Genomic DNA, 11,776 nt, shown 5'->3' on the forward strand with positions numbered 1-11,776 from the left:
AAGGATTTTCCCCCCAATTATATGGTCATTATTAAAAGTAGGACTTCTAAAAAGAGGTTTGTTGTTGATGCAAAAGATGGCCACAGCTCTTTGCTTTTTTTAAGAATGTTTATTTGAACAGTTGCCATCACATTATGCTCTCACACAGAAGCAAACCCAGCAGAACAATCCAGTTTATGCATAAGCATATATATGTACAAGAACAACCAATGGTCACTGATGTAATAACAAAAACAGATTACAAAAAATAAACATTCATTGAGGATACAAAACTATCATTAAAAAAGACAAACAAAAATGTAGACATGGGGGTACAGACACAATGTTCTGCTCAACCAACATATCAAGTTAACAATAAGTTCAACGCATTATCAATGCCAATGTTTCCATAACAGTTTATCCCCCATCCCAAAAGAATTTCAGAAGGTTTGTATTAGAACCAGGCACAGAATAGTGCTTGCAAGTGAAAACCTAAATGCTCCATGTAAAGCAAGCTCTCAACAAGGCAGTGTGTGTGCTGAACAGTAAAAGGCAAGAACGGTTCATGCAAAATGCGTCCCCGTACAGTGGTCCCGAGCAACAAGACAGAGAGCTTATTTTCATTCCGTGTCCGTTTTATCGCCCTTAAGAAGCAGCCTTTTCCCAGGGCTGGGCTCAACGAGGTCCTGATCATGCTTGCTTGAGCTCTTGGAAGCACTGGATGGATAAAAAATGTAAACCAGGCCTCAGAAAGAGAAGGTGATAACTGCATAAAGCCATACCACTGTCAGACTGCATTTTACATAGGAAATAAAGTGTTTTGTACAGTGGTTTGATGGAACCGCCACAAATGGATAACTTACCGCTTCTGTCTGTACTTGTCTTTATCTACTACAGACATCATGTCCATCAGCTCCAAACTGTCATTAATGGTCTTAAACATGTTAAATCGCTCTTTGCCACGAATCTAGAAACAGGAGGACAAGAAAACTTTGGTTGATGCTTGTTGCATTATTTGTTTAGCTGATTAAGTCAATTAAGCTCAAATCAGAGCAGAGATGACAAGTCTCCTACTACCAATGAGGAGTTGAAGAACAGTAGGAACTATCAATGCGGACCTGGGGAACAATAAAAATGGATTCACAGTCTGTGGGAAATGGTGGCAAAGGTACTCCACTCACTTGAAGGATGTAGATCTCCTCCTCAGTACTGGAGTCCACCTTTATTTTCTTACAGGCTTCAGCACCAGATGAGGCCTGCACATCTAGCACTGCAGCCGCTGAATTAAAAATGGTAAGAGACAGTCATTTTGCTTGCTCAATTGTCATAATACTAATAACTGAGGGATATAAAATAAAGAGTGAGAGAATAGCCTATTAGAATCCATTTCAACTCCTATTTACACACAATCCAATCAGGCTCCCTTCCCGTACCTCTCTTACTTCTCTTGGTAGACGTGGACATTTTAACAGTCGCCTTGTTCCGATTCTCCTCTTCGGTTTTGCGGTCACGTCCGGGACAGGCGCACACGCGCACTTCGAAGCAGCGGCGACCCAAAACCTGCCCGCTGACAAATGTGAAACAAAAAAAACTTTTAGTAAAACTAACAAAATGTCCCAAAAAGACCAAATCTAAACACGAGTGTAAGAGAGAGGAAATGGGGCAGTGAGGGGTGGTAAAGGCCTTACTCGTGAGTCTCCAGGGTCATGATAGTGAGAATGGGCCTGCGATTCATGCCCCCCATGCAGCTACTGTTGCACATGTAGTTGAGAAGTACAGTGGTGCCTTCAGACCCCAGCTACAGCCCAGCCATGGGGAGAGAATGAGAAAGAAGACTGTCTGCAGAACTCAGTTCCATTCATGAATAAAAAACCCATAGCACAAACAATTTACATTCTTTGAACTTGGGACAGACATACTGATACATGAAGCAACCCCCAACAACTGAACACAAGCCCTGTCAGGTACCATCTGAATGTGATTTCAACAGCCAGAGTCAAACTGATATCAGAACTTTTAGATACAGAGGAATGCAGCATTACCTGAGGATACTCATAAGGTAGTATAACACTCTGCCTCTTTGTGCTGCCGTCCTCTAGGTACTGAGCCCTGGGATTGCCCTCCATGCGGATTAGGTGACTGCGATGGGCAATACCTGTGGGAGGGAGAGATATAATTTAATCACAGGATCACATTTTAAAACCCATGTCTCAGATCATTCAAGCTCATCGATTTGATGCTGCTTATTTGTAAAGAAAAATCTATCCATAATGTAGTTCAATTGGGTATAGGTCAGTTAGAATGTTTCATGGTCTAATAATTTTGTCTAAGCTTGGTATTAATAAAAAAAAAAAATGCAGAGATTTTTTACAGGAAGCTGACCTGAATACAGTCACATGCAGATATATATATATATATATATTACACACACACATACATATTCACATTTTATTATATCTGTAAGAACAATAGAGTTGAAAAAGGCATTCGTGTGACGGACTTATCATTGGAACTTGTTGGTTGAGAACGAATTAATCCGTTTTCAGTTATTTCTTATGGGGAAAATTGATTCAGAACTGGACTGCATCGCTTCCGGAGTTCTACTGTGTATATATATGGTAAAAACATTCACCTTCATTATTCTCAGTGATGTTCTGGTGGTGTGGGCAGCGCAACACCACCTCTGAGACATGCTCCGCCTTCTTGTAGATGGGTGTGGCCCTGAGGAGGGCTCCCTGGGGAGGCTCCCTCTCCACCAGCACATCGACGGGGCAGGTCTTGGCCACCTGGCAGTAGAGCTTATTCAAGCTTGCAGAGTACTGTGGTGTGGAACAGGTGAGAGGCAGAGTCACTGCATTAACCAAATATCCATGCTTTTTTGTCAAATAAAGAAACGGGAAGAAAAGAAAAAAAAAATGTTTGAATCTGCTGACTTGATTCTACAAGCTGAATTGTTCTAGAAAGGTTTGGGAGAGGTGACCTGAGCAGAGAAGCAGAAGAGGGGAGGGTGAAAATAAAAGCGTACATGCTGCCATAGTGAACAAGATAAAGTGGTAAATAAAAAAAGAAAACAAAGACATGTATTCAAATGTACTCAAAATATAGTCTAAATAGCCAAGACCTGCGAGGGTTAATTAAGCTTATCATATAAAATGCTGCAGTCAATCATTTTCAGCTTTTGGCAGACTGTATTTTCCAGATCGACTCACAGATGTGCTTTGTAGCCTTTATCAAATATCTGTCCTCATGGGACAGTATTTGGGCTAATGCCTGCTAGAGTGGAAAGAAGAGAGTAAAAGTAAGTTGTTTATATATAGGGGATGAGAGGAGTGGTGAATCTTCAATTATTCTGTTCCCTCTGCTGATGTAGTCTACATTGAACTGCAGACTACTCAGTCACTGCTGAACATTTGTCTTTTTCAAGCTAGTCCAAACTGTTGATTTTCATATGTAGGACAAACTCCCCCAGGTCATAATGTTTGAGGGGCACAATCATTAAGCCTGCACAATATATGGCATGTTAATATCATTATATAATAATAATAATCATCATCATCATCATCATCATCTGATTATCAATATAATCACAATATGAATATTAAACACTGAGTATCAATATAATCACAATATGAATATCTATTTTAGTATTTTACCTTTCTATTCTTAAATTAACAAACTCTCAACAAAGTTTATTTTACTACCCGGACGGCTTGTACAACTGACTACCGCTGCTTACCTGCTACTCCCATCTACAATGTGGATTAACAGGGTGTACATCTGGCCCATATTCTCCTGGATTTTTCTCTTAAATGCCTTTCAACCTGTGACTGGTATACTGCAATACTCAGTTGCTGAACTTCTCCGTCTGCGGACCCTCTCTGTAACTCCGCTGGCTGCCCTTCACCTTCATCTGGACCTGTCTACCCTGCCACGACGGAGATACATCCACCGAGGGTCCCACCGAAACTTCCACGAGCACACCTCAACGTCCATCAAATCTATTTGGTCCAGCTCGCGCCGCTATCCACGGAACAGTGACCACGTTGTGGACCACAGTGTGCTAGCTGGCCTAGCCCGGTCTGCTAACACTGCTGCTAGCCATGACACCACTGTCAACTTCGGTCTTCTGAACATCCGCTCACTTACGAACAAAGGAGGTCTTGTCCAGGATCTTCTCACTGACCGCAAGTTGGATCTTCTTTGTCTGGTAGAGACGTGGCAGCAACAAGGCAATTTCAGGCAGCTGAACGAGTCTCTAACACCAGGGTTTGTTTACATTTGCTAACCCCGTGGCTCTGGCCGGGGAGGAGGTCTCGCGATGCTTTACCACGAAAGATGGAAAGCATCGCCGATATCTGTACCTGCTTTCTCTTCATTCGAATCCACTGCTTGTAAATTGTCTAGACCCACTCCCACCATCATACTGACTGTCTACCGCCCCCCAAAACCAAACAGTGAGTTTTTTTATGACTTTGCTGCTCTTTTAGCACACGTCCTAGTACTCACACCAAATATAATAATACTGGGAGATTTTAATATACACATGGACAATACTAATAACTGTCTAAGCAAAGATTTCACATCCTGTCTTGAAAGTCACGGTCTCCAACAATACATTAATGTCCCAACACACTGTAAGGGACATATTTTAGACCTAATCTGCTGCTCTGGAGTTTCTCCCTCTCATATAAAAACAGATGAGCTTCCCATATCTGATAATTTCCTCCTTACATTCAACATCAATCTTCCTTTCCCAGCTACTAAGTCACTTCCCCGTCCCATCTCCTTCCACAATATTAAGAATATTGACCTTGACACCTTTTCTTTGAATATTGATTCCACTCTGGGTATGGACACACAAAATTTATCTACTCCTGAAGACTTGGTTCGACATTATAACTCTGGACTTCAAAAAACAAAATCTGTCACCTTCTTATGTACAGCTCCCTGGTTTACACCTGAACTCCGGCTAATGAAAGCTAAAGGACGACAACTTGAACATCTCCATAAGAGAACTGGTCTGATTGTTCATAAAGAACTGTATTTTAACCTTATTCTACATTACAAGGACTCAATCAACAATGCTAAATCTATCAACTACACAAATATCATCTGTTCTAAAGCGGGAAATTCTAGATCATTGTTCTCTGTACTCAAAAATATTAACCGAGCTCCTGATACTCTTTCTCAGTGTTCACTCAGCTGATTTCTGTAACTCTCATGTCCTACTTCAATGAAAAAATCCAGAACATACACCTAAATCTCAGTTCAGCACCCACCACTTAGCCTACATCTCCTCTGATGTCTCTTCACCCACTCATGCTTTTTGGTCCTTTTATCTTCCCACTTCTGTAGAGTTCTGACCTAATCCACAAGGCCAAGTAATCCACCTGTCAATTAGATCCCCTTCCTACAGTACTCATCAAAGCTTGTATCCCTTCTGTTTCCTCTAATCTCTAACATAATAAATTCTTCTCTTATGATTGGAACGGTTCCTCCTTCCCTCAAATCCGCTGTAATAACTCCAATACTCAAAACTGGTGCTGACCCAACTAACTTCAATAACCTACAGTTGTGATCAAATTTATTCAACCCCCAATGCTGCGAAGGGTTTTATGGAATTCAGTGCACATTTGTAATTGTGTTCATAATGAAATCTTACAAGGACTTGTTAAAGAACTAAATGCAACTAAGATAGCATCAATTTTTTTTGTCATAAAGTATTAAATGGCCTTTTTGTGATTTCTTCATTGACACAATTATTCAACCCCTTTACGACTACAACTCCTAAGAACAGAGGTTCATTCCAGTGTTTTCCATCAGGTATTGAAAACATCTGTGGATGTCAACGAGCAGCAATCAAGCATGATAAGCACCAATTAGGCAGATTTAAAAGGACTGTGATACTCAGCTCCTTCTAGACATCTACTGGTGTGTTTCCAAGCATGGTGAAGGCAAGAGAATGGTCCCAGAAGACAAGAGAAGAGGTTATTGCTCTTCACAAGAATGGCAATGGATATAAAAAGATTGCGAAGTTGTTAAATATTCCAAGAGACACTATCGGAAGTATCATTCGCAAGTTCAAGTTAAAGGGCACAGTGGAAACGTTACCTGGTCGTGGCAGAAAGAAGATCCTGACCGCGACTGCTGTGCGCTACCTGAAGCGTAATGTGGAGAAAAATCCCCGCGTGACTGCTAAGGAACTGAAAAAAGACCTGTCTGATGTGGGCACTGAAGTTTCAGCTCAGACAATAAGGCGCGCACTGCATAACGAAGACCTCCATGCCAGAACGCCCAGACGCACCCCCTTGCTGACTCCAAAGAACAAGAAAAGTCGACTGCAGTATGCCAAAAGTCATGTGGACAAGCCACAAAGGTTTTGGGACAGTGTACTGTGGTCAGATGAAACTAAATTAGAACTGTTTGGGACAATGGACCAGCGCTATGTTTGGAGAAGGAAGAACCAGGCTTATGAACAAAAGAACACCTTGCCTACTGTGAAGCATGGCGGGGGGTCAATTATGCTTTGGGGCTGTTTTGCTTCTAATGGTACAGGAAAGCTTCAACGTGTGCAGGGTACCATGAATTCCCTTCAGTACCAGGAGATCTTGGAGGAAAATGTGATGGAGTCAGTCACAAACCTGCGGCTTGGGAGACGTTGGACCTTCCAACAGGACAATGATCCGAAGCACACATCCAAGTCCACTAGAGCATGGTTGAACATGAAAGGCTGGAACATTCTAGAGTGGCCATCGCAATCACCAGACTTAAATCCAATTGAGAACCTCTGGTGGGACCTAAAGAAGGCAGTTGCAGTGCGCAAGCCTAAGAATGTGACTGAACTGGAGGCTTTTGCCCATGAAGAATGGGCTAAGATACCCATAGGTCGCTGCAAGACACTTGTGTCAAGCTATGCTTCACGCTTGAAAGCTGTCATAACTGGAAAAGGATGTTGTACTAAGTACTATAAAATAATGTCACTAGGGGGTTGAATAAAACTGATAATGATGTGAGCACAGTAAAGACATTTGTGGTTATTCCATCATAAATATTATGTTATGTTTGTCTAATTTATAAGTGCCTCTTTGATATAATTGTAAATAAGATGACTGAAATGATCAAAATCAATGTCAAACTGGCCAAAACACTTTATTTCAGTGGGGGTTGAATAAATTTGATCACAACTGTACATCCCATCTCAAATCTTCCCTTCATATCCAAAATTCTTGAAAAAACTGTAGCTGCTCAACTTCACTCCCACTTAACTTATAATAACTTGTATGAACAGTTCCAGTCTGGTTTCCGCCCTCTTCATAGTGTAGAGACAGCTCTTCTTAAAATTACCAACGACCTCCTTATGGCAGCTGATTCTGGACTAGTTACCATTCTCATCCTTCTCGACCTGAGTGCAGCCTTTGATACCATGTCACACCACCCTTCTCAATAGGCTATATTCCATCGGTTTACGTCATATCGTACTCAATTGGTTTAAGTCTTACCTCTCGGGCCGCACTCAGGTCATCCAGGTTAAATCATTCATATCCCAGCCTTCCTCTGTTATGTCAGGTGTGCCCCAGGGCTCTGTCCTGGGCCCCCTTCTTTTCATTATCTACCTCCTTCCTCTTGGCAATATCTTCCGTAAATATAATATCAGTTTTCAATGTTATGCGGATGACACCCAGCTCTATGTCTCCAGTAAACCGTCCCCCAGCCTCCAGACTTCTACCCTCACAGACTGCTTAGCAGAAATAAAATCCTGGTTTACAACAAATTTCCTTAAATTAAACAGTAATAAAACTGAGGTTTTTCTTGTAGGTACAAAAGCATCACTATCCAAAGTAAACAGTTTTTCCCTAATCATCGCTAACTGCTCAGTTTCCCCTTCCCCTCAGGTTGAGTCTGGGTGTCATTCTCGACAGCACTCTATCATTTCAATCACACATCAATAACATAACCCGCTCTGCTTATTTCCACCTTTGTAATATTAACCGCCTCTGCCCCTCGCTTACCCCCATACCACTGCCATTCTTATTAATAGTCTTGTCACTTCCCGTCTGGACTACTCCAACTCTCCGGCCTCCCCAACAAATCCCTCCATAAAATCCAACTAGTCCAGAATGCAGAATGCATTCTTTATAAAAACGTCCTCTGTTTTGATTGGAATATTTTATTTAATTTAGTTTTATTTATTTAAATTAGTTTTATTAGTTTTTCATGATTGTCTTTTACTGTACGGTGTCCTTGGGTGCTAGAAAGGCGCCATTAAATAAAATGCATTATTATTATTATTATGTTGCTGGTAATCTCATACAACCCTAACTGTCACTGAAAAGTCATAATTAACATGACTTAAAAAAAGCCAAAAATAACTCATGAGTAAAGAAAGAAAACACCATCTGCCGTCCTTACTCACCGTGGACACAGCAGACTTGGTTGTGCTAGACTGGTTGAAGCGTAGCTGGAAGCCATATTCTCCAGGGTAATCGCTGGTGGAAGGTACAACTGCAGCTGGAGGGGGTTGATTGTCCAGCAACAGAGATGTTTCAGCAGATAACCCAGGATTACTGATCGCCTCTGAGAGCTCCAAGTCAAAGCCATTGGGTAAAGCCTGTCAAATCAATAAACCATTTAATGTCCAGCGAAACCAAGAGTAAACTATAGAGCAAATTGTGTTTTCCTCTACTGTCCCCAAACTGTAAATAATACACTGCCATTCTAAATTCAGAACAGGCTGGTTAGTCACATGAAACAGCATTAGAATGAGGGAGAACTCACAGCGTTCAGCCATGCATCACTGTCTGTTCTTGGCAGTTCTGCAATAAGGTGATCGAATCCCCTGAAACACAGATAGACATGCAAGACCATGCTTCATGGTTTAACTTTCTGTAGATTTGTAATACTTACCATTAAACCTGATGAAAATTGGTTAATTATAGGTTAGAAATGTGCACTCACACACCAGACACTCTATTAGAGATTATAACACATGTTGAAGTCTATGATTCATCATTATCCGTCCTCTAACACATCATTAGCAGTTAGCGTCAGATTACAGATGCACTGTTACATGGATATTCTTGCATGGTGAACTGAGCTGGAAAGGATGACTTGTTATGCATGGATGGATCATAGTTAGTCTGCACACTCACACATCCACAGCCTCTGCACATTCTATAATGCAACATTTTAAACGAGAATGCTATGCTACTATCCTCACAGCATATTGACTCACGTGTCAGAGGCGATGTCCCCCCACAGCTGCTCAAAGTTCCCTTGGTTCATAGTCAGGGTCATGGTCTCCAGGTCACTCATAGCTGCTCTCTGCCGCTGGAGATTATTGGGTGCAGCTACTTATGCAGAGTCGGGCAAATAAGCAGTTAGAGAAGCCCGTAAAGAGAAAGCATTGGGATTAAATGCAGTTTGGTTGCCTAGAACAAATACTGTAATGTTAAAGGTTTGCTTTGGAAAGAGAACAGCTTGACAAATTAGCCTATACGAAGACAAACATCATGCCCATTAATTTTAGCTAGGTTAATACGTGTCATATGCAAACGTTACACACCTGCAAGCAAGATCTCGTGATAATCAAAGCTAAATTTGCTTCTGCATACAAACGTAGGTTAGCTAGATGGGACACACTTAACCAGACTAGTTTTACAGCATAACAAAAGCTAGCTAGCTGCCGTTAGCCATCTTAGAGGCTTTGTCCTTTGTTGTACGAGGTAGCCAGCTAAATATCGACCACATATAGAGCCATTAATTGTAATACAGGTGAACACTTTAAACCATACACAAAAAGAGCCTAGATTATTTTCTCGCTTATGGTTAATTTTGAGTGTAAACCAAATTTTGAGTGTTTTGTCAAACTACAGACTTGACGAAGCCATGCATTTTAGCAACAGACCAAAACATTGGTCTCGCTAGCTAAGAAGTTTGCATAGCCGACTCATTTAAGAAAACGGCTCTTCCACAAAGTAATATTTGGCATCATTTTTATTTGCCCGGTTTGTTCGCTTTACGATTACGCTAGCTAACTTTTGCCAACTAGTGCCATCTTAGATAGTGGTCTTGATGGTGTTATCCAGTCTTTTCATAAAGGTTACCTTTGCCTCCTACCAAGATTTCCCAGTCATCAAACAGTTTTTGCGCTCTCGGTAGGACGTGAATGTTCTGTGTTGTACCACTTCAATACCAAATTATCAAACGTTTAAGCTTAATATCTGTACTCATTGAATATCACAGGATCCAACAAAGCGTGGTTCGGTGATTTCCACAAACAGGGCGGGTCTGCTGAGAAGGGTATTACTGCAGGCTGGAAAACCTCCAAATGGGAGTGGCATAACTCCAAATGGGCGTGGCATAACTCCAAATGGGAGGGACAACTCTCTAGAAGGCAGGGCGGAACTCGGAGAACTTTGAGAAGTTTGGTGGGTTTTCCGGGACATAGGAATGTGTAAACATGCTGTATTAACGAAACCACAGTTATCCTGATGATACAATAAAACTATTGTTCACTTTTATATTGAGTTAATTCAACACATAGCCCTGCTTTACAGATCGCGATGTCCATTTTACTTACTAAACGCGTCTAATAGTTCGTGGGTTATATCCTGGTTTAATCCGCATCGTAATCAGTACTCTGTTTAGATTTCACGTTAACTGTTTACATGTTTAGTTTTCGACTAAACTTTAAATTTAATTCCTCATCAAATCCGTCAGCACCGCCGGCGGTGGGGGCCGTCTTCGGGAGGAAGGCAGAATACTAATTTTAAATTCATTTTAATTAATTCAGCTCGTGATCAATGGGTATGCATCAGAAACCAATGATTTATATCATTTATGGACATTAGTCAACAAACGCATTGTCATCAACTTTTTGTATAACAAAAACATTTTATTGAGAAATGGTTCTTTATGCCACCCTACCTCTTTCTTCATTGTGCAGACTAGAGACGGTTGTGCCATGCAAGGAGGGACCTATTCTGCAAGGCTGTGTAGTCATTCCCTCTGGAATGTTCTCTCCCATCTCTTTTCATAAATGAACATTTATGGTTTGCATTTAATTTGAATGCAAGGTCCCATTAAGTTTTTGGTTTTACACAAGAACGAACAATTACTATGTGCATGTAGGCATTCTGCATTTGCTGTGCATAACACTATTACTTACATTTAAAATCAAACATTTCATAGCATCAAGAAAATAGGTACACCATTTAAATGTATTTATATTTAATAGTATTGTACGGTTCGCTAAAGCAAAAACATAGGTTTTTTTCTAAATGCTATCCTGATTTAAGTAACTAACTATAGCACAAAAAAAATGAACAACTGATCTAAGAGAAGGCCACGCCCATTTGGAGTTAAGGTCGACCTGTTTGGAGTTTAGTCCCTCCTATTTGGAGCTGATCCAGCCTGCAGGAATACGTACTTGGGTCTGCTGGCGGAGTGACGGCGGCCAACCAGAGGACATGTGTGTTTTTAAACGGGGAGGCGCGGGATTTCCACTGTTCTAAAAATCACAAATATTCATTTGACAAAATACACTTTAAATATTTAAAAATAAAATACTCTTTAATTATTAAATTAAGTCAAAATTTAAATTTAATTAGATCGTTAAAAATAACGTTAAGGATACGTCGTACCTCCTAGTCCTGAAACAGCACGTTGCTGTTTCCCATACAGATAAGCTACACATTAGTACTCAAATGCAAACGTTGAATACAAGATCCTGAGCAAGCCCAGCAAATTGTAGTCAGAAATAATAGCATAGTACAGTGGCGCGGTACTGCTTGGGAGT

General features: G+C 40.9%; 1 protein-coding gene across 3 annotated transcripts; it reads right to left on the bottom strand.

Moving 5' to 3' along the window:
- Positions 1–96: 96 nt before the first annotated feature.
- Positions 97–10,295, bottom strand: LOC143474803 (cellular tumor antigen p53-like). 3 transcript variants are annotated; one of them, XM_076972405.1, is made up of 11 exons: positions 10,083–10,295; positions 9,212–9,326; positions 8,755–8,815; positions 8,393–8,587; positions 2,612–2,798; positions 2,022–2,134; positions 1,668–1,777; positions 1,422–1,546; positions 1,161–1,258; positions 843–946; positions 97–696 (listed from the first exon to the last, which is right to left on the bottom strand). In XM_076972405.1, the coding sequence occupies exons 2-11, from the start codon at positions 9,289–9,291 to the stop codon at positions 600–602; spliced, it is 1,170 nt and encodes a 389-aa protein (XP_076828520.1). In that variant the 5' UTR covers positions 9,292–9,326; positions 10,083–10,295; the 3' UTR covers positions 97–599. The 3 variants fall into 3 exon arrangements, with proteins under 3 accessions (XP_076828520.1, XP_076828519.1, XP_076828518.1); XM_076972404.1 differs by having other exon boundaries at positions 98–696; positions 1,413–1,546; positions 9,212–9,329; positions 10,083–10,294; XM_076972403.1 differs by having other exon boundaries at positions 99–696; positions 1,413–1,546; positions 10,083–10,292.
- Between the last annotated feature and the right edge of the window lie 1,481 nt (positions 10,296–11,776).

Source organism: Brachyhypopomus gauderio, chromosome 14 (assembly GCF_052324685.1).
Source record: "Brachyhypopomus gauderio isolate BG-103 chromosome 14, BGAUD_0.2, whole genome shotgun sequence".
In the NCBI taxonomy this organism is placed as follows: Eukaryota; Metazoa; Chordata; class Actinopteri; order Gymnotiformes; family Hypopomidae; genus Brachyhypopomus; species Brachyhypopomus gauderio.

What these genes read in the sequence shown, in the direction of transcription:
- LOC143474803 (XM_076972404.1), bottom strand. Translation starts at nt 9,291, where the DNA reads ATGAGTGACCTGGAGACCATGACCCTGACTATGAACCAAGGGAACTTT. An exon ending in CCAAGTCTGCTGTGTCCACG is followed by an intron (nt 2,799 to 8,392) that starts GTGAGTAAGGAC and finishes TCCACACCACAG; the next exon opens with TACTCTGCAAGCTTGAATAA. An exon ending in ATGACCCTGGAGACTCACGA is followed by an intron (nt 1,547 to 1,667) that starts GTAAGGCCTTTA and finishes CACATTTGTCAG; the next exon opens with CGGGCAGGTTTTGGGTCGCC.